This window comes from Anoplolepis gracilipes, chromosome 11 (genome assembly GCF_047496725.1).
Source record: "Anoplolepis gracilipes chromosome 11, ASM4749672v1, whole genome shotgun sequence".
Lineage (NCBI taxonomy): Eukaryota > Metazoa > Arthropoda > Insecta > Hymenoptera > Formicidae > Anoplolepis > Anoplolepis gracilipes.
The window spans coordinates 5,521,948-5,548,028 of NC_132980.1; the positions used below are offsets into that span (position 1 = coordinate 5,521,948).

A 26,081-nucleotide genomic window follows, 5' to 3' on the forward strand; every position below is an offset into this window, starting at 1 on the left:
CCTTGAGCGAATGGACAAGTTGAGCACGTAAATCGAGTACTTATATCACTATTGACTAAGCTCGCCAATCCAAAGCGCGAAGAGTGGCATAAATATTTAGGGTTCGCACAGCAATGTATAAACACTACATTAAACAGAAGTATTGGTACGAGTCGGTTTTGCTTATTATTTGGCGTAAATGCGCGATTCTTTTTTCATATATTTTGCGTGTACTGTGTGTGATTATCCTACAAACCAGTTTTTTGAATAAAATTTTATTATCGATTTTATATCTTGACATATTAGCATAAATATTAAAAAAAAAAAATTTTTTTACATTTGTATTTGATTTTAATTGCTTTTTAAAATAATCTCTTCAATCGTATCGTATCTTTAATATTAATTGAAAAAATTTTCATTATTTACTTATTTTCTTACTTAATAAAGATCTTACATAATATTTACAAAATGTAATAAAACTTGTAATTTGAACATTACTTTTATAAGCATATTTTATAATATCGCTAAATTAATTCGCCCACTATCTGTAAAAGTTTATTAATAAAGTTTTCCATAAATATTTTTCCATCCTACATATATATTTTTCTAGTAGTTGGCTGCTTCTTTATCATGATCAACAATTCATCGATCACAGCAGTATCTTCTTATTTATCGCGATAATATGTGTGTTTCTCACCAGTTTTTCTCGACGTACATTCGTGAGCAGTTGTGTCTCAAGAAAATAGCGTCGTTGTCGCAATCAAACCATCGCAGAAACGTATTTTCATTTCCGTAATTCATTATTGCAGCCATTAGATATTCTGTTAAATAATTGTCGCTAAAAAACGAAATTAATTTTATAAATTATTGACAATGTGCAACAAAAGCTTTGCACTTTGGTGTTGTGCACTTCTGGTGCTCTTCGTTTCATCTACAAAGCCTCTGCGGAATTTTATAATTGACAACAAGGACAATAATTCAATGGTAAGAAAATTCGAGCTTCACTCGAATTTCACTGAATATGACAACAAGACGATTTTCAAACGATACAATTTGCGCAAAAATTTTACCATGGATTACAAACATGCTCAGGATGTGTTCCGTATTAATTCGAGAAGTCACAAAGATGATGATTCGATTCAGAATGAATTTCCCTTGCATTATATGAAATATCATGACAAACGTAATCAAATGCGAAGGGAGCTGCGAGCGAATTTTACAAAAGTCGACAACGAAAATTATTCCAATAATAAAAATGACAATAAAAATTACATTGTTCCATACGAGACGAACGACAAATATACTTACGTTCGTCTTTGTTGTCCTCTCGGTGATCGCTATCAATCTTCTCGTAATTGCGTTACAGAAGAACCTGAATATGTTTTCTCAGATTTATATAACTTCTGGAGCGAAACGAATATGCACGCTGAATATAAGAAAGTGGATGAAATGTTTCAACTGATTGTTCAAGATCCATGCCTAAACAATACCGAAATTGTACGATTCAGTCTTAATTACGATATTGTTGGGTACTTCAAATACATTTTTTTTGAAAACGGCACTCTATATCTTCCCTACTTTGATCAATTCGTCGAATCAACTTCTTATTGTCTGGCTATTATAAATGATGTAGTTGATGCCGTTATCTGCTTGCAGACTCTAACAAAAGCCGTAAGAAAACACGATAATACGTATTATATCATTGATCAGTTAGAAGTTGTATTAGAAATTTTAGAAAAGATTTGCAATATAATGTCCTTGCTGTGTATGCTGACAATATTCCTAATATATTGTATACCAGAGCTTAATAATATACATAGTTTCATGTTGCGTAGATATAGCAGTATGATATTTATCTATCACATGAGCTATCTATTGAAGAAACTAATCGACATACATCATGCATATTCTATCTGCATTGCAATTGGTACAGTATAACAAATCACGTAATAATATAGTCAATGCAGTATATACATTTGATTTGTGTATACTCTTGTTATTCTTTATAAAATTTTTTATAAATTTTTTATGAAAAATTAAAGTCTTTTCTTTGTACACAAAGATGTACATAATTTGCCAATCATTATTTATTTTAAAGTATACTCTCTAAAATATTATTTATTTTAAATGTCGTTTATTGTTGCAGCTTTAGTCAATTATTTCAGCTCTTTAGCAGTTTTCTTTTGGTTAAGTGTAATGAGTTTCGATATGTGGTGGACATTTAGGTAAATATATTAAGTAATTATTATATTAAGTTTTTCATATTATACATACATAATTTATAATATAAATTAAATTTCATATATGACTAGAATTTATGTTACACAATAGAACTCGACAGAATAAAATATTTGTCTGTGATATATAAATGTGAAGATTATATTTATAATATATGTATTTAAAGTAAGACATATTATTATGATATTTTGCATTAATACGAAAAAATATTATATTATGTGTATATGTGTGTGCGTGTGTGTGTGTGTTTGCGTGTGTATGTTTGCTGATTGATTTAATAAAAATACTTACTTGATTTTATATAAAACAATAATTTTTGTGTGACATGGGTAAATACGGATTTTAGGAGATTTCTTCTTAATAATCTTGACTTTGACATATTTTGTTAAGGTGTAATGAGTAGTGTTTCCTGAATAACGTTTGAAAAATTCTAGTTTATTGTTTATTAAAAATTATTTAAAAAAATGTGATCATAGATAATATGATTTTTTAATACCATATAGATTCAATAAAAGTGAATTTTAATACATTTTTTAATTTACGTGTTAAATTAAAGGCGCAGATAATGGAACCACTGCGGCCCATCCCCTGCATTAACAATCCCGAAAAAATTAAATTAACTTTATTTTAAGAAAATTGAATTTTTCATTTTTTTTTTTTTAATGAGATAGTTTAGTCAGTTTTTTCAGGAGTGCAGGGAGAAGGATGAAGCCTCACTTTCGGCAAAGTGTTTGCTTAACCATTTTACAGTTTATCTTAAGTCTGACTCAAAATAACAGTTTACTTTTATAACATAATAACCAGAGATTATAGAAACGTCTGAACCAATAAATTAAAACTAAAACACTGTACTTTTCAGCAATTAATTATAATAATGATTAAAATTACTTTTGGCGCCTATCTAAACACTGTACTTTTCAGCAATTAATTATAATAATGATTAAAATTACTTTTGGCGCCTATCTAAACATTCTATTGTAAAAAAAATGATTTTTTCTTGAAATTACAATAAATATAAAAAGCAATCACTAATTACGTATATTAATTATAAATGATATTTTGGGTTTCTAAGAATGCTGATCGCATTTAATACTTGTGCTTTTAATTGTAATATTTTTTTATTAAGCAACGAATAACGGCTAAAATCTTTTGTACATTACTCAGTCATAACTTTAACAACATGTGTCAAGATTATTGGAAAAAAATATCGTAATATGCAGATTTATCTTTCATATACGTAGTTACGTAAGACAGATTTTTAAGCATCTTAACCAAAAACATATTTATTTTATCGTTCATTTACATTCCAAATTATTATTTGTTACTAATTATAAAGTGTAAACTGCACTTTGCAGAAATGTTCACTCGTTACAAAAAAATATGAAACAACAAGGGAAGAAAAATTTCCTATATTCTATCATTGGTTGGGGAGGTCCCGTCATTTTCACTATTATCTGTATCAATATGGAAATCGTTCCCAGCGTGCCAGAAAGCCTTCAACCGAAATTTATTGTTAATATGTGTTTCTTTCATTGTAAGTGTATATTGCCATTAACATAATTCTATTAATTTATTTAATTATCCACTCATCCATCGGAAAATTTATATTAAAAGTAAAAGTATGTTTTGTGTATACTTGTAACGTATGATATAATTTAAGAAGTTTATTTTTTATTTCAGTTAGTACGTCGAAACTGTTCTATATTTACGGGCCCATAACTACTTGTGCTAGTATTAGCATTTTCTTATCCATTTACACAGCACTGAAGATTATGCAGTATGAGAAGGACACAGCTCGTCATCTTAAAGATACAGAAAGCCGATGTTATAATGAAAACAAAAAATGGTTTGTACATAAACATTTTTATATTGACATACAGTGTCTATTTTGTTAATAAGATTAATGTTATCGTATTCATTTGTGAACTGCGTGGCAAAATAATTTTTTGTACATGTTTGACATTTATTGTCACAAGAAAGAATGAAATATTTTTAGATTCTTTTACTTTAGATAATGTGTTTTTATATTTATGAGATTTTTGTATATATTACCGTTATTTAATCGCACGCATATCTTTTTAATAGTATCTATCTGTTATTATCAAAAATATATGATAATCAAGAAGAATAAAGTCAAGATGAATGTGTGTATCTATTAATACTTTTAGTACGAAAATTTTTCTTTAAAATTTTTTTCGAAATAGCTACAACTCTTTCTTTTTCGGTTTTTCTTTCTCTTCCTTTTTAAGCTTGAAGTTTATTGTATTAAAACATTTTTCTTTAACTAAATTAATAGTATTTATTATATTACATTTTATATATCTGAAAATGTATTTACGATTTTTCAAATTATGTTGAATTATTATTATAAAGCAATAGAATATTCATAAGCATGATATTATTAAAATATATTATAATTTTATGATACATAAAAGAAACTCTTATATTTATTTGCAGGTTCAATCTGTATCTAAACTTGTTTATAATAGTATTTCTCATATTAGCCACAAAAATTATCGTATCAATGACACTTTTTTGGCTGTTTAAATACTATGCAGGAATAATCTACATTATTTTAAATATATTAGATGTCATTCAAAATGTCGGTATTTTCATTATATTTGTGTGTAAGAAAACTATTATGCAATTGCTATTAAAGCATTTCTACCAGAATCGCCGATATTTTTCCAACTTTTTTACGCAGCAGTTCTTACGATCTTGAACATGTAAATCACCATGTCAAACAAAATTATCCTATGGACAAATATCAGATACGACAAAAATTCTAATATTATAATTTCGCGGATATAGTAGAATGGCGTTTAAAATTGAACATTCGGATTGTTGAAAATATTAAAATTATTATTAAAGTTAATTAAACCATATTATAAATTCTCAACATAGTATGTATTTCAGTTATAAAATATGTTGAGAATTTATAATGTAGTTATAAATTATTAATAATTTTGATAGCGCGCACGAGTTTTCAACAATTTGATTGGTCATATTTAAATGCTTCTCACTCAAAAATTACTGTAGCTTCAACATTTTAATATTAGGATATTTGTTAAATAACTGTAGGAATCTGTTATTAGCATAGGTGATACGGTAGGTTTAAGATACTCTGTACATTTGCCTTTATTATCCAATTTTTTTTGGAGCATTCAGTTAGTAGAAGCATATTTAATTTGATACATATAATAAAATGCAAATGTATGTATTAAACTAAATCTTCAATTAATTAAAATCAAACATTTAATATGTTAATATTGTTACTAAACTTTAATGCAAAAAATTAAAGTAAATATATTTTTGAATAAAGTAACATAGCTGTAACTGCAGATGAAATTAAATGATGATTAAAATGTTATTTATTCCATTTTATTTCATTTTTACAACCTTTTCTATTTGCATCTACTTAAATTCGATAAGATTAAATATAATATAAATATAAATATATAATATTCTCTTTATAAATTCAAAAGAGCTTTTTTTTATAAATAAATATATAAATAATCATAATTATTTTACATGTTATGAAAATATAGCACATAAAATAATAATGATTACATATTTAAATAATAATAATTTCTAATCCAATATATGATTATATATATATATATATATATATACAACACAATATATATATATATATATATATATATATATATATATATACAACACAATATATATAACATATATATACATATATATTGTTTGATTAAAAATTTGATTATTAATATTCAATATAAAATGAATGAAAAATTTTCAAGTATAAAATCTGTCTTTTAAATATTAATTTAAATATTATATTTAATAGTTTATGTAAAATTATGTTAAAATAAAATATAAAATATCTCGTATACTATTAAATATACTATTTAAATTCATCATACTCTTGTAATGAAAAATATTGCCAGGAAGCGATTTGATGTAGAGAAAATACATACATAGTTGTCTTTAAAAAAAAAATGTATGAATGTATGGTTGTTACAAATTTAAGAAAAAAATATATGACTGCTTATCTTTTTTTTCCTAAATACAACAACGTATTTTGTTTATATCAATTGACATTTCTTATTATTTTATGTATAAAAGTATAAAAGTAGGATAATTGAAAAAAGAATATTTTACAAGACGTTTAGCAGCTCACGTAAAATTATGTTGAGCAAAATTATTCTATATCGTCTTGCGATTTTTGCAATAATTATTAAAAAATTAATTAAAAAAAAAAATCAACCAATTTACCATTTATCAAGTTAGCCAGAGAGATGCAGCGGCTAAGCACAGTGGAGCGTGATCCAACCACGAGACGATTTCTAATGCTAAAGCTAAAATTAAGAAATTATACGGAATTGTATCACGTGTATCCTCGCGGAAAGAAAGCAGAGTAAACCAGAGGGATTTTTGAATCCGATAGAAAAAGGAGAAGTTCCTTTAGACACCTACCACATCGATCATATGGGGCCGCTCCTCTCCATTAAAAAAGATTATAAACACATATTTATCGTGATAGACGCCTTTTCTAAATTTGTATGGCTATACGCAACGAGAACTACAAATACTAAAGAGGTCTTAGATAGATTAACTAAGCAATCAGTTATTTTCGGGAATCCTCGTAGGATAATCTCTGATCGTGGAACGGCTTTTACATCAAACGATTTTTCCGAGTATTGTATTAAGGAAAAGATCAAGCATATATTAATTACCACCGGAGTACCTTGAGCGAATGGACAAGTTGAGTACGTAAATCGAGTACTCATACCACTATTGATTAAGCTCGCCAATCCAAAGCGCGAAGAGTGGCATAAATATTTAAAGTTTAGCAATGTATAAACACTACGTTAAACAGAAATATTGGTACAAGTCCGTTTTGCTTATTATTTGGCGTAAATGCGCGATTCTCTTTTCATATATTTTGCATTTACTGTGTGTGATTATCCTACAATTACAAACCAGTTTTTTGCATAAAATTTTATTATCAATTTTCTATCTTGACATATTAGCATATATATTAAAAAAAATAATTTTTTTACATTTGTATTTGATTTTAATTGCTTTTCAAACTAAACTATTCAATCGTATCACATCCTTAATATAAATGACATACTCATTATTTACCCATTTCCTTGCTCAATAAAGATCTTACATAATATTTACGAAATGTAATAAAACTTAACGTAAACATTACCTTCATAAGCATATTTTATAATATCGCTAAATTAATTCGCCCACTATCTGTAAAAGTTTATTAATAAAGTTTTCTATACATATTTTTCCATCCTTTATAAATATTTTTCTAGTAGGTAGCTGCTTCTTTATCATCATCAACAATTCATCGATCACGGCAGTATCTTCTTATTTATCGCGATAATATGTGTGTTTCTCACCAGTTTTTCTCGGCGTACATTCGTGAGCAGGTGTTTCTCAAGAAAATAGCGTCGTTATCGCAATCAAACCATCGCAGATGCGTATTTTCATTTCCGTAATTCATTATTGCAGCCGTTAGATATTCTGTTAAATAATTGTCGCTAAAAAGCGAAATTTTATAAATTATTGACAATGTGCAACAAAAGCTTTGCACTTTGGTGTTGTGCATTTCTGGTGTTCTTTGTTTCATCTACAAAGCCTCTGCGGAAGTCGAGAAGTCGCAATGATAATAATTCGATTCAGAATGAATTTCCCCTGCATTATGTGAAATATCATTACAAACATAATCAAATGCTAAGGAAGCTGCGAGCAAATTTTCCAAACGTCGACAACGAAAATTATGCCAAAAATAAAAATGACAATAAAAATTACATCGTTCCATACGAGACGAACGACAATTATACTTACGTTCGTCTTTGTTGTCCTCTCGGTGATCGCTATCAATTATCTCGCAATTGCATTACCGAAGGGCCTGCATATGTTTTCGCAGATGTATATAAGTTATGGAGCAAAACAAATATGCGGGTTGAATATAAAAAATTGGATGAAATGTTTCAACTAATTGTTCAAGATCCGTGCCCAAAAGATGCCGAAATTGTACGAGTCAGTTTTAATAACGAAAGTGTGTTTTTTAAATACTTTTTTCTCGAAAACGGCACTTTATATCTTCCCTACTTTGACCAATTCGTCGAATCAACTTCTTATTGTCTGGCTATTATGAATGATATAGTTAATGCCCTTATCTGCTTGAAGACTTTAACAGAAACCGTAAGAAGACAGGATTATACGGATTATATCGTTGGTCAGTTAAAAAATGTATTAGAAATTTTGAAATGGATTTACATTATAATCTCCCCGCTGTGTATGCTGGTAATATTGCTAATATATTGTATACCAGAGCTTAATAATATATATAGTTTCATGTTGCGTAGATATATCAGTATGATATTTATCTATGACATGAGCTATCTACTGAAGAAACTAATCGACATACAACATGCATATTCTATCTGCATTGCAATTGGTACAGTATAACAAATCACGTAATAATATAGTCAATGCAGTATATACATTTGATTTGTGTATACTCCTGTCATTCTTTATAAAATTTTTTATAAATTCTTTATGAAAAATCAAAGTTCTTTTTTTGTACACAAAGATATACATAATTTACCAATCATCATTCATTTTAAAGTACACTCTCTAAAATATTATTTATTTTAAATATTGTTTATTGTTGCAGCTTTAGTCAATTATTTCAGCTTTTTAGCAATTATCTTCTGGTTAACTGTAATCTATTTTGATATGTGGTGGACATTTAGGTAAATATATCAAGTATGTTTCATATTATACATTATTTACAATATAAATTAAATTTCATGTAAGATTAACGTTTATATTAAGCAGTCGAATGCGACAAAATATAATATTTATTTGGGATATATAAACGTTAAGATTATATTTACGACAATATACTTAAATTAAAGTAAAACATTTTATTATGATATTTTACATTGATAAGAAAAAATATTTTATCGTGTGTGTGTTTGTGCGTGCGTGCTATGTTGTTTGCTGATTGATTTAAGAATAATTACTTGATTTTATATAAAACAATAATTTTTGTGTGACATGGGTAAATATGAATTTTAAGAGATCTCTTCTTAATAATCTTGACTTTGACATATTTTGTCAAAGTGTAATGAGTAATGTTTTCTGAATAACGTTTAAAAAGTTCTAGTTTGTTGCTTATTAAAAATTATTAACAAAAAAATGGTCATAAATAATATGACCCTTTAATACCATATACGTTCAATAAAAGCAAATTTTAATATATTTTTTTATTTACTTGAATTTTTCATTTTTATTGAAAAATGAGATGGTTTAGTCAGTTTTTTCGAGAATGCAGGGAGAGGGATGAAGCTTCACTCTCGGCAATGTGGTCGCTTAACCCTTTTACAGTTTATCCCAAGTCTGACTCGAAATAACAGTTTCCTTTTATAACATAATAACCAGATATTGTAGGAACGTCTGAACCAAATTAAAACAAAAACGCTGTACTCTTCAGCAATTAATTATAATAATGATTAAAATTACTTTTGGCGCCTATCTAAACATTCTATTGTAAAAAAATAATTTTTTTTTTAAATTACAAAAAAAATGAAAAGCAATCACTAGTTACGTATATTAATTATAAATGATATTTTGGGTTTTTAAGAATGCTGATTTTAAATTTGTGGCAAAATTCGTTTATGCAAAATTCAAAGCCGCGGAACTCAAATCCCGTAACAATGAGTAAAACAGTTAAACAGATAGGATCTACTGTATTACATTGTATAATAAAACAGCCAGGATATGTCGCGTGGAGGCTTCTAGTTCAATTTTGCATCTTTTTTATGCCTATTTTAATTTTTTATATAAATTTTTTTTATTTTTTACATTTTTAACTTTATCCTATTTTTTTTGCATTGTTTTTAGTTTAAATATATACACTATTTTGCCTTTATTACTAATTTTAACAAGTAGTTACAAATTTTTATAAAACATTACAATTATCAACTATAGTTTATAGTAAAAATATAGGGCGTTCATAAAAGCTCATTGAAACTTATAGAAACTGAGTTTTTATATGTGCAATATATATCAAATATATACAAATAAACACATATTTTGAGATACTACTTTGAAATCGAGTCATTTTTAATCCATCAATTTGAATTTTGCTACAGTAACCACAAATTTGGAATAAACACTTTCAAAAACTATTATATAACTTGAAAATAAATATTTTCTTTCACGAGAAAAATTTAATCATTTTGATAATGACTTTTATCAGTAAATAGGGCCACCAGATGGTTAAATACACAACTTATGTAAATATTTAACATATTGTAACTGATGTACATAAACTTCCCGCTCGAACAAATTTATGATCGCATTTAATACTTGTTCTTTTCATTGTTAATATGTTTTTAATAAGCAACGAATAACGGCTAAAGTCTTCTGTACATTACTTAGTTATAATTTTAACAACATGTGTCAAGATTATTGGAAAGAAATTTCCTGATACGCAGATTTATCTTTCATATACGTAGTTACGTAAGACAGATTTTTAAGCATCTTAACCAAAAACATATTTATTTTAGTGTACATTTACAATCCAATTTTTTATTTGTTACTAATTATAAAGTGTAAACTGCACTTTGCAGAAATGTTCACTCGTTACAAAAAAATATGAAACAACAAGGGAAGAAAAACTTCCGATATTCTATCATTGGTTGGGGAAGTCCCGTCTTTTTCACTATTATCAGTATCATTATGGAAATCGTTCCCAGCGTGTCAGAAAACCTCCAACCGAAACTTAATGTCAATATGTGTCTTTTTCATTGTAAGTGTATATCGCCGTTAACATAATTTTATTAACTTATTTAATTATCCACTCATCCACCAAAAAATTTATATTAAAAGTAAAAGTATGTTTTGTGTATACTTGTAACGTATGATATAATTTAAGAAGTTATTTTTTATTTCAGTTAGTACGTCGAAACTGTTCTATATTTACGGGCCCATAACTACTTGTGCTAGTATTAGCATTTTCTTATCCATTTATACAGCACTGAAGATCATGCAGTATGAGAAGGACACAGCTCGTCATCTTAAAGATACAGAAAGCCGATGTTATAATGAAAACAAAAAATGGTTTGTACATAAACATTTTTATATTGACATACAGTGTCTATTTTGTTAATAAGATATACGCTACCGTATTCATTTGTGAACTGCGTGGCAAAATAATTTTTTGATCAAGTTTGACATTTATTGATACAAGAAAGAATTAAACATTTTTAAATTCTTTTACTTGAGACAATATGCTCTTATATTTATGAGATTTTTGTAGAAATATATTACCGCTATTCAATCGCACGCATATTTTTTTGAATAGTATTATTGTGGAAAATATATGATAAACAATAAGAATAAAGTCAAGATGAATATTTATATCTATTAATGCTCTTAGCATGAAAATTACTTTGTTTGAAATTTTTTACGAAATAGGTACAACTTTTCCGTTTTCTATTTTTCTCTCTCTTTCTTTTTAAGTTTGTAGTTTATTTTATTAAATCATTTTTTCTTTAACTTAATTAATAGCATTTATTATATTGTTTTTTGTATATCTGAAAATGTAAAGTATTTACGATTTTTCGAACTATTTCAAATTATTATTATGAAACAATAGAATATTCATAAGCATAATATTATTAAAATATATTATAATTTTAAGATACATAAAAGAACTTCTTATATTTATTTGCAGGTTCAATCTGAATCAAAAACTGTCTATAATAGTGTTTCTCATAATAACCACAAAAAATATTCTAGTAACAATGGAGTCTTGGCTGTTTAATGAATATTTAAAAAAAATCATCGAGCACATTATTTTAATTACATTGGATATCATTATAAATATCGGTATTTTTATTATATTTGTGTGCAAAAGAACAATTATGCAACTGCTATTAAAACATTTCTGTCAGAATCGCCAATATGGTTTCATAATTTTTACACGTAGGGGTTGTTACAATCTTGAACATCACCATGTCAAACATAATTATCCTGTGGAAAAATATCAACTACTACAAATATCCTAATATTATAATTTCACGGATATATAATAGTAGTCTTTGAATGGCGTTTAAAATTGAACATTCGGATTGTTAAAAATATTGAAATTATTATTGAAGTGATTTAAACTACATTATAAATTCTTAACATAGTATGTATTTAAGTTATAAAATTTGTTAAGAATTTGTAATGTAGTTATAAAATATTAATAATTTTGATAAAATGCGAGTTTTCAACAATTTGATTGGTCTTATTTAAATGCTTCTCATTCAAAAATTACAGTAGTCTCAACATTTTAATATTAGGATATTTATTTCTAAATAACTTTAGGAGTCTGTTATTAGCATAGGTGGTGCGGAAGGTTTGGGATATTTTGTACATTTGCCTTTGTTGAGTTTATCCAATTTTTTTCGACGTATTCACTTAGTAGTAGCACATTTAATTTAATACATATATCATAATGCAAATATATGTATTATATAAACTAAATCTTCAATTAATTGAAATTAAACACTTAGTATGTTAATATTGTCACTAAACTTTAGTGCAAAAAGTTAAAGTAAATATATTTTCTAATAAAAAAACATATCTGTAACTGCAGATGGAATGAAATGATGATTAAAATGTTATTTATTTTATTTTATTTTTACAAGTTTTTCTATTTGATTTCTACTTAAATTTGATAAGATTTAATATAATATAAATATAAATATATAATATTCTCTTTTTGAATTCAAAAGAGTTTTATTTTATGAATAAAAATATAAATAATCATAATTTCTAATTTAATAAATGATTATATATATATATATATATATATATATATATATATATATATATATATGTTATATACATATATTGTATGTTTACATACATACAACAAAATATAAATATACACACAATAAAACACATGTAAACACATATAAATACACAAAATAAATAGCGCGCGCGTAGAGCGCACCTATAATGTTCTGGTATTAAATATAAAATATATGAAAAGATTTTTAAATATAAAATCTTTTTTTTAAATATTAATTTAAATATTATATTTAATAGGTTATATGAAATTATGTCAAAATAAAGTATAAAATATTACGTATCCTATTGAGTTTTTGGCCATCACACTATTATAACGCACAATATTGCGTGGAAGCGATTTGATGTAGAGAAAATACATACATAATTGTCTTTAAGAAAAAAATGTATAAATGTATGGTTGTTACAAATTTAAGAAAAAAATATATAACTGCTTGTCTTTTTTCCTAAATACAACAATGTATTTTGTTTATATCAATTGACTTTTCTTATTATTTTGTGTACAAAAGTATAAAGGTAGGATAATTGAAAAATGAACATTTTACAAGACGTTTAGCATCTCACGTAAAATTATGTTGAGCAAAATTATTCTATATCGTTTTGCGATTTTTGCAATAATTATTAAAAAGTTAATTAAGAAATATCAACCAATTTACGTTAGTATTGTTGTAAAAGTAAAGTAAAAATAAAAGGAATTATTGCAGAAATCGCAAAATGATATAGAATTTTTTATAGTTTGATCCATTCTATATGTACATGAGAGGTTTTTTACGAATTGTTAGACACTGTATACATATACACGTACATAATGTTTATCTGTAAAACTAAGAACTTCAAATGTCTTAACATAATTTGTTCTTCATATACCTATCTTGCCATTTCATTTACACTTATTTCTAAATTAAAATTTTAATTCGAGATTATATCGACAATTGCATCATACCTTAATAAAATTGTTTTGAAAATAATTATAAATGTGATTTCTTTGATGCTTAATGCAAATAATTATGTGGAATTATATTATTTCTTATATGCGTATCTGGAAATGTATATTTGTCTGTGTGTGAGTGCTTGCTTGAACTTGTCGGCGAACTCGCGACAAAGACGCGACAACGGCGATCGTTTTCATCGCGGTATGAGCGATGTTGTGCTATCGATGAGCGAAAGAAACTCTAGCGCTTTCATCTAATCCTTTGATAATTTGAAGACGTCGCGCGATAAGCATGAAAGACACAGAAGCCAAAGTCTGTATAGACAGGAGAGCATTGGAGCATTCAGCACCGAGGCGCAAGCTGAGTCACATCTAAGATTCTCTCTTTATGTATTTTGCGTTTACTGTGTGTGATTATCCTACAATTACAAACCAGTTTTTTGCATAAAATTTTATTATCGATTTTATATCTTGACATATTAGCATATATATTAAAAAAAAATAATTTTTTTACATTTGTATTTGATTTTAATTGCTTTTCAAACTAAACTATTCAATCGTATCACATCCTTAATATAAATGACATACTCATTATTTACCCATTTCCTTGCTCAATAAAGATCTTACATAATATTTACGAAATGTAATAAAACTTAACGTAAACATTACCTTCATAAGCATATTTTATAATATCGCTAAATTAATTCGCCCACTATCTGTAAAAGTTTATTAATAAAGTTTTCTATACATATTTTTCCATCCTTTATAAATATTTTTCTAGTAGGTAGCTGCTTCTTTATCATCATCAACAATTCATCGATCACGGCAGTATCTTCTTATTTATCGCGATAATATGTGTGTTTCTCACCAGTTTTTCTCGGCGTACATTCGTGAGCAGGTGTTTCTCAAGAAAATAGCGTCGTTATCGCAATCAAACCATCGCAGATGCGTATTTTCATTTCCGTAATTCATTATTGCAGCCGTTAGATATTCTGTTAAATAATTGTCGCTAAAAAACGAAATTAATTTCATAAATTATTGACAATGTGCAACAAAAGCTTTGCACTTTGGTGTTGTGCACTTCTGGTGTTCTTCGTTTCATTTACAAAGCCTCTGCGGAATTTAATAATTGACAACAAGGACAATAATTCAATGGTAAGAAACGAGCATCACTCGAATTTCACTGAATATGACAACGAGACGATTGTCAATCGATACAATTTGCGCAAAAATTTTACCATGGATTACAAACATGCTCAGGATGTGTTCCGTATTAATTCGAGAAGTCACAAAGATGATGATTCGATTCAGAATGAATTCCCCGTGCATTATATGAAATATCATGAGAAACGTAATGAAATGCGAAGGGAGCTGCGAGCGATCTTTACAAAAATCGACAACAGAAATTATTCCAATAATAAAAATGACAATAAAAATTACATCGTTCCATACGAGACGAGCGACAATACTACTTACGTTCGTCTTTGTTGTCCTCTCGGTGATCGCTATCAATCTTCTCGTAATTGCGTTACAGAAGGACCTGAATATGTTTTCTTAGATGTATATAACTTCTGGAGCGAAACGAATATGCAGGCTGAATATAAAAAAATGAACGAAATGTTTCAACTGATTGTTCAGGATCCATGTCTAAACGATACCGAAATTGTACGATTCAGTTTTAATAACGATAGTGTTGGGTATCTCAAATACATTTTTTTCGAAAACGGCACTCTATATCTTCCCTACTTTGACCAATTCGTCGAATCAACTTCTTATTGTCTGGCTATTATGAATGATATAGTTGATGCCGTTATCTGCTTGAAGACTTTAACAGAAGCCGTAAGAAGACAGGATTATACGGATTATATCGTTGATCAGTTAAATAGTATATTAGAAATTTTGGACTGGATTTACATTATAATCTCCTCGCTGTGTATGCTGGTATTATTTCTGATATATTGTATACCAAAGCTTAATAATATACATAGTTTCATGTTGCGTAGATACAGCAGTATCATGTTTTTCTTTCACATAAGTTTTCTACTGATAAAACTACTAGTCGACATGCAACTTCCGTATTCCATCTGCATTGCAATCGGTACAGTATAGCCAAATCGTGTAATAATAATATAGTCAATGCAGTATATAGATTTGATTTGTGTATACTCTTGTTATTCTTTATAAATTTTTTAATAATTTTTTTATAAAAAATCAAAATTCTTTTTTTGTACACAAAGATGTACTTAATTTTCCAATCATCATTTATTTTAAAGTACACTCTCTAAAATATTATTAATTTTAAATATTGTTTATTGTTGCAGCTTTAGTCAATTATTTCAGCTCTTTAGCAATTTTCTTCTGGTTAAGTGTAATGAGTTTTGATATGTGGTGGACATTTAGGTAAATATATCAAGTATGTTTCATATTATACATTATTTACAATATAAATTAAAATTCATGTAAAATTAACGTTTATATTAAGCAATCAAACGCGACAGAATATAATATTTATTTGGGATATATAAACGTTAAGATTATATTTACGACAATATACTTAAATTAAAGTAAAACATTTTATTATGATATTTTACATTGATAAGAAAAAATATTTTATCGTGTGTGTGTTTGTGCGTGCGTGCTATGTTGTTTGCTGATTGATTTAAGAATAATTACTTGATTTTATATAAAACAATAATTTTTGTGTGACATGGGGAAATATGGATTTTAGGAGATCTCTTCTTAATAATCTTGACTTTGACATATTTTGTCAATCTACTGTATTAGATTGTATAATAAAACAGCCAGGATGTGTCGCGTGGAAGCTTCTAGTTCAATTTTGCATCTTTTTTATGCCTCTTTTAATTTTCTATATAAATTTTTTTACATTTTTAACTTTATCCTATTTTTTTTGCAGTTTTTTTAGTTTTATATATATATATATATATATATATATATATATATATATACACTTTTTTGCCTTTATTACCAATTTTAACAAGAAGTTACAAATTTTTATAAAACATTACAATTATCATATTACTATAGTTTATAGTAAAAATATAGGGCGTTCACAAAAGCTCATTGAAACTTACAAAAACTGAGTTTTTATATGTGCAATATATATTAAATATATACAAATAAACACATATTTTGAGATACTACTTTGAAATCGAGTCATTTTTAATCCACCAATTTGAATTTTGCTACAGTAATCACAAATTTGAAATGAACACTTTCAAAAACTATTTTATAATTTGAAAATAAATATTTTCTTTCACAGGAAAAATTGAATCATTTTGATAATGACTTCTATCAGTAAATAGGGCAACCAGAGGGTTAAATACACAACTTATGTAAATATTTAACATATTGTAATTGATGTACATAAACTTCACGTTCGAACAAATTTATGATCGCATTTAATACTTGTTCTTTTCATTGTTAATATGTTTTTAATAAGCAACAAATAACGGTTAAAATCTTCTGTACATTACTTAGTTATAACTTTAACAACATGTGTCAAGATTATTGAAAAGAAATATCCTAATACGCAAATTTATCTTTCATATGCGTAGTTATGTAAGACAGATTTTTAAGCATCTAAACCAAAAACATATTTATTTAAGTATACATATACATTCTAATTTTTTATTTGTTACTAATTATAAAGTGTAAACTGCACTTTGCAGAAATGTTCGCTCGTTACAAAAAAATGTGAAACAACAAGGGAAGAAAAAGTTCCTATATTCTATCATTGGTTGGGGAGGTCCCGTAATTTTCACTATTATCTGTATCAGTATGGAAATCGTTCCCAGCGTGCCAGAAAGCCTCCAACCGAAACTTGTCGATCTGTGTTTTTTTCATTGTAAGTGTATATCGTTGTTAATATAATTGTATTAACAACATATTTAATTATCCATTCATCCATCTGTAAATTTATATTGAAAGTAAAAGTATGTTCTGTAAATACTTGCAACGTGATATAATTTAAGAAGTTTATTTTTTATTTCAGTTAGTACGTCGAAACTGTTCTATATTCACGTGCCCAAAATTATTTGTGCTAGTATTAGCATTTTCTTATCCATTTATACAGCACTGAAGATCATGCAGTATGAGAAGGACACAGCTCGTCATCTTAAAGATACAGAAAGCCGATGTTATAATGAAAACAAAAAATGGTTTGTACATAAACATTTTTATATTGACATACAGTGTCTATTTTGTTAATAAGATATACGCTACCGTATTCATTTGTGAACTGCGTGGCAAAATAATTTTTTGATTAAGTTTGACATTTATTGATACAAGAAAGAATTAAACATTTTTAAATTCATTTACTTGAGACAATATGCTCTTATATTTATGAGATTTTTATAGAAACATATTACCGCTATTCAATCGTACGCATATTTTTTTGAATAATATTATTGTCGAAAATATATGATAAACAATAAGAATAAAATCAAGATGAATATTTATATCTATTAATGCTCTTAGCATGAAAATTACTTTCTTTGAAATTTTTTCCGAAATAGGTACAACTTTTTCTTTTTCTGTTTCTTTCTTTTTAAGCTTAAAGTTTATTCTATTAAATAATTTTTCTTTAACTAAATTAATAGCATTTATTATATTGTTTTTTGTATATCTGAAAATGTAAAGTAAATACGATTTTTCGAACTATGTCAAATTATTATTATGAAACAATATAGATTATTCATAAGCATGATATTATTAAAATATATTATAATTATGATACATAAAAGAAATTCTTATATTTATTTGCAGGTTCAATCTGTATCTAAAACTGTTTATAATAGTGTTTCTCATAATAGCAATACAAGGTATTGTAGTAGCAATGGATCCTTGGCTGTTTAAGGAAGATTTAGGAATTATCATCGAGCACATTATTTTAGGTACATTGGATGCCATTAAAGATATCGGTATTTTTATCATATTTGTGTGTAAAAGAACAATTATACAATTGCTATTAAAACATTTCTGTCAGAATCGTCGGTATCGTTTCAAAATTTTTATACGTAGGGGCTGTTACAATCTTGAACATCACCATGTCAAACACAATCATCCTGTGGAAAAATATCAACTACAACAAATATCCTAATATTATAATTTCACGGATATACAATAGTAGTCTTTGAATGGCGTTTAAAATTGAACATTCGGATTGTGGAAAATATTAAAATTATTATGGAAGTTATTTAAACTACATTATAAATTCTCAACATAGTTTGTATTTCAGCTATAAAATATGTTGAGAATTTATAATGTAGTTATAAAATATTAATAATTTTGATAAAGTGCGCGAGTTTTCAACAACTTGATTGGTCATATTTAAATGCTTCTTATTCAAAAATTACTATAGTCTAAACATTTTAATATTAGGATATTTATTTCTAAATAACTTTAAAAGTCTGTTATTAGCACACGTGGTGCGGCAGGTTTGGGATACTCTGTACATTTGCCTTTGTTGAGTTTATCCAATTTTTTTCGACGTATTCAGTTAATAATAGCATATTTAATTTGATACATATATCATAATGCAAATGTATGTATTAAAATAAATCTTCAATTAATTGAAATTAAACATTTAATATGTTAATATTGTTACTAAACTTTAGTGTAAAAAGTTAAAGTAAATATATTTTCTAATAAAAAAACATAGCTGTAACTGCAGATGAAATTAAATGATAATTAAAATGTTTATTTTATTTTATTTTTACAAGTTTTTCTATTTGATTTCTACTTAAATTTGATAAGATTTAATATAATATAAATATAAATATATAATATTCTCTTTTTGAATTCAAAAGAGTTTTATTTTATGAATAAAAATATAAATAATCATAATTTCTAATTTAATAAATGATTATATATATATATATATAACATATATATATATATATATATATATGTTATATACATATATTGTATGTTTACATACATACAACAAAATATAATTATACACACAATAAAACACATGTAAACACATATAAATACACAAAATAAATGGCGCGTGCGTAGAACGCGCCTATAATGTCCTAGTATTAAATATAAAATATATGAAAAGATTTTTAAATATAAAATCTTTCTTTTAAATATTAATTTAAATATTATATTTAATAGGTTATGTAAAATTATGTCAAAATAAAGTATAAAATATCACGTATACTGAGTTTTTGGCCATCACACTCTTATAACGCAAAATATTGCGAGAAATCGTCTGATGTAAAGAAAATACATAGTTGTCTTTAAAAAAAATATATACAACTGTTTGTTACAAATTTACAAAAAAAATATATAACTGCTAGTCCTTTTTTTTTCCTTAAATACTTACAACTATGTATTTTCTTTCTATCAATTAATTCCTCATATTATTTTGTATATAAAAGTATAGAGGTAAGATAATCGAAAAACAAATATTTTACAAGATGTTTAATAGTTTACGTAAAATTATGTTGTACAAAAATATTCTATATCGTCTTGTAATTCTCGCAATAATTAATTATTGAGAAATTATTTAAAAAAGATCAACCAATTACGTGAGCATTGTTGTAAAAGTAAAGTAAAAATAAAGAGAATTATTGCAGTAATCGTAAGATGATATAGAATTTTTTTCAGTATGATCTATTCGATCTGTACACGAGAAGTTTTTTATGAATTATCGGACAATTGTATACATATACCCGTATATAATGTTTGTTTTTAAAACTAAAAATTTCAAATATCTTAACATTTTTATACTTCATATACCTATTTTACATTTTATTTGCATTTATTTCTAAATTAAATTTTTAATTCGAGATTATATCGACAATTGCATCATACTTTAATGAAAGTGTTTTGAAAATAATTATAAATTGATTTCTTTCAGACTTAACTTTTTCACCGGCGGTGGAAATATACTTTCCACTTTTTTTCATGTTTTGCAATGTAAAATTCACAATTTGATGAAAAAATTATTGTACTATATATATTATATTTCTGACATAGAAATAGTTAATTTACATATCTCATATGATTTTAATGACTAATTATTTATTTGTAATTATTTATAAACAAATAAGTTTGGAAAAAAATGCCATTATTTTTAGTTACAATTTGATTTTTTGAAAAGTATTTAACATTTTTTACTGAAAATTTAACTGAGCATTCCTCGAATATCTAAAATAAAAAATATATTTTTTACACATTTTTTCGCTGGTTAGAAAAGTTTTAATAAACAAATCTCTTGCCGCGCACTCCGGTCCCCCAATGGTAGCGCTCCCAGTTCGAGTTTTTCAATTTCCAAACAATTTTATCACAATTTGGTTTATTATATAACTTTAGCTATAGTACATTTAAAATATGTTATTATAGAATTTGAAGAAATTCTAAGTGATATTAAATTAAAAAATTCTGAAGAAGATTTCCAGTCAGAATCATCGAGTAATGAGAATAGTGGATCGGGTATTATGAATTTTTAGTTTGACTTCAGCTTTGTGATCAGCAATTGGAAAAACATTTACATGCAAAACATCATAGAATTCGTTAAGAAATAAAATTGCACCGGTCAAAAGATTAATGTAAGTAACTACAAATCGATTGTATTTTGCATAATATTTCACTATCGATTTCTATCGTAACAGACATATTATTATCCATAATAAAAAAAAATTTTTTTTACATTTGTATTTGATTTTAATTGTTTTTCAAAATAAACTCGTCAATCATATTATATCTTTAATCTAGATAAAAAATCTTCATTATTTATTCGTTGTCTTACTTAATGGAGAATTTATATGTATAATATTCACGAAATAAATGTAATAAATTTTAGTTTAAACATTAACTCTTTAAACATAATTTATAAAATCGCTAAATTAATTCGTGTATTATTTGTAGAAGTTTGTTAATAAAATTTTTTAAGCAGCCTGTATACACGATTTTTTAGCAAATAGACTGCTTCTTTATCATCATCAACAACTTGTCGCCCACAGTAATCTCTTCCTATTTATAGCGCGAATATGTGTGTTTCTCGTCAGTTTTTCTCGTCGCACATTCGTGAGCAATTCTCAAAAAAATGGCATCGTTGTCATAATTAAATTGCAGACGCGTACTTTTATTTACGCAACCGTTAAACATTATATTAAAAAATTGCCGCCGAAAAAACCAATCTAATTTCACAAATTATTGACAATGTGCAACAAAAGCTTTGCACTTTGGTGTTGTGCACTTCTGGTGTTCTTCGTTTCATCTACAAAGCCTCTGCGGAATTTTATAATTGACAACAAGGACAATAATTCAATGGTAAGAAACGAACTTCAAGCGAATTTTACTGAATATGACAACGAGGCGATTTTTAATCAATACAATCTGCACAAAAATTTTACAATGGATTACAAACATGCTCAGGATGTGTTCCGTATTAATTCGAGAAGTCGCAAAGATGATAATTCGATTCAGAATGAATTTCCCCTGCATTATGGGAAATATCATGACAAACGTAATCAAATGCGAAGGGAGCTGCGAGCGAATTTTACAAAAGTCAGCAACAAAAATTATTCCAATAATAAAAATGACAATAAAAATTACATTATTCCATACGAGACAAACGACAATATTACTTACGTTCGTCTTTGTTGTCCTCTCGGTGATCGCTATCAATCTTCTAATAATTGCGTTACAAAAGGACCTGAATATGTTTTCTCAGATGTATATAACTTCTGGAGCAAAACGAATATGCAGACTGAATATAAGAAAGTGGACGAAATGTTTCAACTGATTGTTCAAGATCCATGCCTAAACGATACCGAAATTGTACGATTCAGTCTTAATAACGATAGTGTTGAGTACTTCAAATACATTTTTTTCGAAAACGGCACTCTATATCTTCCCTACTTTGACCAATTCGTCGAATCAACTTCCTATTGTCTAGCTATTGTAAATGATAAGGTTGATGTGGTTATCTACTTGAAGAGTTTAACAGAAGCAAAAAAATTTATAACAGAAGTAAAAAGAAGAGATTATACAAAAAAAACGGATTACACAAGGAAAAAGGGTTATATCATTAATCAGTTAAGATATGTATTAAAAATTTTGGATTTGATATACGTTATAATTTCCTTGCTGTGTATGCTGACAATATTCTTCATATACTGTATATTGCCAGAGCTTAATAATATACATAGTTTCATGTTGCGTAGATACAGCGGTATGATAGTTATCTTTCATATGAGTTATATATTGTTGAAACTAATCGACATGCAACTTCCGTATTCTATCTGCATTGCAATGGGTACAGTATAGCCAAATCGTATAATAATATAGTCAATGCAATATATACATTTCATTTGTGTATACTCCCGTTATTCTTTATAAATTTTTTTATGAAAAATTGAAGTCTTATCTTTGTACACAAAGATGTAATTTGCCAATAATTTTATCATTTATTTTAAAGTACCCTCTCTAAAATGTTATTAATTTCAAATGTTGTTTATTGTTGCAGCTAGTGTCATTTATTTTTGCTCTTTAGCAAGTTACTTCTGGTTAAGCGTAATGAGTTTTGATATGTGGTGGACATTTAGGTAAATATATCAAGTATGTTTCATATTATACATTATTTACAATATAAATTAAATTTTATATAAGATTAACGTTTATATTACGGAACCGAAAGCGACAGAATGTAATATTTATTTGTAATATATAAACGTAAGGAAATTTTTAATCATTTTGATAATGATTTTTATCAGTAAATATGGCCACCAGAGGGTTAAATACGCAACTTATGTAAATATTTAACATATTGTAACTAATGTACATAAACTTAACGCTTGGACAAATTTATGGTCGCATTTAATACTTGTTTTTTTCATTGTTAATATGTTTTTAATAAGCAACGAATAACGGCTAAAATCTTCTGTACATTACTTAGTTGTAACTTTAACAACATGTGTCAAGATTATTGGAAAGAAATATCCTAATATGCAAATTTATCTTTCATATGCGTAGTTACGTAAGACAGATTTTTAAGCATCTTAATCAAAAACATATTTATTTTAGTGTACATTTACATTCTAATTTTTTATTTGTTACTAATTATAAAGTGTAGACTGCACTTTGCAGAAATGTTCGCTTGTTACAAAAAAATGTGAAACTACAAGGGAAGAAAAAGTTCCTATATTCTATCATTGGTTGGGGAGGTCCCGTAATTTTCACTATTATCTGTATCAGTATGGAAATCGTTCCCAGCGTGCCAGAAAGCCTCCAACCGAAACTTAATGTCAATCTGTGTTTTTTTCATTGTAAGTGTATATCGTTGTTAATATAATTCTATTAACAACATATTTAATTATCCATTCATCCATCTGTAAATTTATATTGAAAGTAAAAGTATGTTCTGTAAATACTTATAACGTGATATAATTTAATAAGTTTATTTTTTATTTCAGTTTGTACGTCGAAACTGTTATATAATCACGGGCCCAAAACTATTTGTATTATTATTAGCATTTGCTTATCCATTTATACAGCACTGAAGATCATGCAGTATGAGAAGGACACAGCTCGTCATCTTAAAGATACAGAAAGCCGATGTTATAATGAAAACAAAAAATGGTTTGTACATAAACATTTTTATATTGACATACAGTATCTATTTTGTTAATAAGATATACGCTACCGTATTCATTTGTGAACGGCATGACAACATTAATTTTTTGATCATATTTGACATTTATTGATACAAGAAATAATTAAACATTTTCAAATTCTTTTACTTAAGACAATGTGCTTCTATATTTATAAGATTTTCGTCGAAACATATTACCGCTGTTCAATCGCATATTTTTTTGAATAATATTATTGTCGAAAATATATGGTAAACAATAAGAATAAAGTCAAGATAAATATTTATATCTATTAATCCTCTTAGCATGAAAATCACTCTTTTCGAAATTTTTTTCCGAAATAGGTACAACTTTTTCTTTTTCTATTTTTCTCTCTCGCTCTCTCTTTTTTTTTTAACCTCAAAGTTTATTTTATTAACTCATTTTTTTCTAAATAAATTAATAGTATATTGTTTTCTTGTATCTCTGAAAATGTAAAGTAATAAAAGATTTTTCGAACTATTTTAAATTATTATTATGGAGCAATAGAATATTCATAAGCATGCTATTATTAAAATATATTATAATTGTAAGATACATAAAAGAAATTCTTATATTTATTTGCAGGTTCAATCTGTATCTAAAACTATTTATAATAGTGTTTCTCATAATGGCTACAGAAGGTATTCTAGTAACAATGGATTTTTGGCTGTTTAAGGAATATTCAAGAATCTTCAAATCCATTATTTTAAGTACATTAGAAGTCATTCAGGACATCGGTATTTTCATTATATTTGTGTGTAAAAAAACAATTATGCAATTGCTATTCAAGTATTTCTACCAGAATCGCCGATATAATTTCAAAATTTTTGCATGTAGGGGTTGTTACAATCTTGAACATCACCATGTCAAACACAATTGTCCTATAGAAAAATATCAACTACGACAAATATCTTAATATTACAATTTCGCGGATAGTAGTATTTGAATGGCGTTAAAGCTGACTTTTATTTGCTTTCTAGTTGAATGTGATAATGATGTGAATGATTTAGCTTGTGGCGGACATTTACATTAGTTAACGAATATTACATTATTATACTTTAATTTGAATCACTTATAAGATTTATATATATACATATATATATATATATATATTTATATATATATATATATTATAAAATAAAATAATCTTTTATAATATGCTATATTATAATATCTACATACGCAAAAATAAAGAGAAGAAACAACATTTTGGATTAATCAAACAGAATATTTGTTTGTGTAGTTACAATAAAAATAGTACAAATTATCAAAAATTTCAAAAATTTATATTAAAGCTAAATATTAGATAAAAAGGTAGTTCTATTTTGTAAAATTGCACTTAATTTTCGAAAAAAATACATTTTATTAATTATTGAGTTGACATTTTTTTAAAATACTTATTAAATATCATTACATTGTCC

The 26,081-nt window shown here is 26.4% G+C and overlaps 2 protein-coding genes across 3 annotated transcripts; both read left to right on the forward strand.

The window, feature by feature from the left end:
- Positions 1-656: 656 nt before the first annotated feature.
- Positions 657-12,354, forward strand: LOC140671284 (G-protein coupled receptor Mth2-like). Of its 2 annotated transcripts, none has more exons than XM_072902541.1 (5): positions 657-1,906; positions 2,126-2,204; positions 3,573-3,751; positions 3,898-4,063; positions 4,675-5,092. In XM_072902541.1, the coding sequence occupies exons 1-5, from the start codon at positions 853-855 to the stop codon at positions 4,937-4,939; spliced, it is 1,743 nt and encodes a 580-aa protein (XP_072758642.1). In that variant the 5' UTR covers positions 657-852; the 3' UTR covers positions 4,940-5,092. The 2 variants fall into 2 exon arrangements, with proteins under 2 accessions (XP_072758642.1, XP_072758643.1); XM_072902542.1 differs by lacking the exons at positions 657-1,906; positions 2,126-2,204; positions 3,573-3,751; positions 3,898-4,063; positions 4,675-5,092 and adding exons at positions 7,551-8,671; positions 8,891-8,969; positions 10,854-11,032; positions 11,178-11,343; positions 11,960-12,354.
- A 2,481-nt stretch (positions 12,355-14,835) lies between these two features.
- LOC140670852 (uncharacterized) lies at positions 14,836-25,848 on the forward strand. The gene is made up of 10 exons (XM_072901636.1): positions 14,836-16,112; positions 16,336-16,414; positions 17,704-17,879; positions 18,027-18,192; positions 18,800-19,130; positions 22,190-23,306; positions 23,517-23,595; positions 24,137-24,315; positions 24,463-24,628; positions 25,246-25,848. Exons 1-10 carry the CDS (start codon positions 15,059-15,061, stop codon positions 25,574-25,576), a joined length of 3,678 nt encoding a protein of 1,225 aa, XP_072757737.1. The 5' UTR covers positions 14,836-15,058; the 3' UTR covers positions 25,577-25,848.
- Positions 25,849-26,081: the final 233 nt, after the last annotated feature.

What these genes read in the sequence shown, in the direction of transcription:
- LOC140671284 (XM_072902541.1), top strand. Translation starts at nt 853, where the DNA reads ATGTGCAACAAAAGCTTTGCACTTTGGTGTTGTGCACTTCTGGTGCTC. An exon ending in GATATGTGGTGGACATTTAG is followed by an intron (nt 2,205 to 3,572) that starts GTAAATATATTA and finishes TGCACTTTGCAG; the next exon opens with AAATGTTCACTCGTTACAAA. An exon ending in TATAATGAAAACAAAAAATG is followed by an intron (nt 4,064 to 4,674) that starts GTTTGTACATAA and finishes ATTTATTTGCAG; the next exon opens with GTTCAATCTGTATCTAAACT.
- LOC140670852 (XM_072901636.1), top strand. Translation starts at nt 15,059, where the DNA reads ATGTGCAACAAAAGCTTTGCACTTTGGTGTTGTGCACTTCTGGTGTTC. An exon ending in TTCTATCTGCATTGCAATGG is followed by an intron (nt 23,307 to 23,516) that starts GTACAGTATAGC and finishes TTATTGTTGCAG; the next exon opens with CTAGTGTCATTTATTTTTGC. An exon ending in TATAATGAAAACAAAAAATG is followed by an intron (nt 24,629 to 25,245) that starts GTTTGTACATAA and finishes ATTTATTTGCAG; the next exon opens with GTTCAATCTGTATCTAAAAC.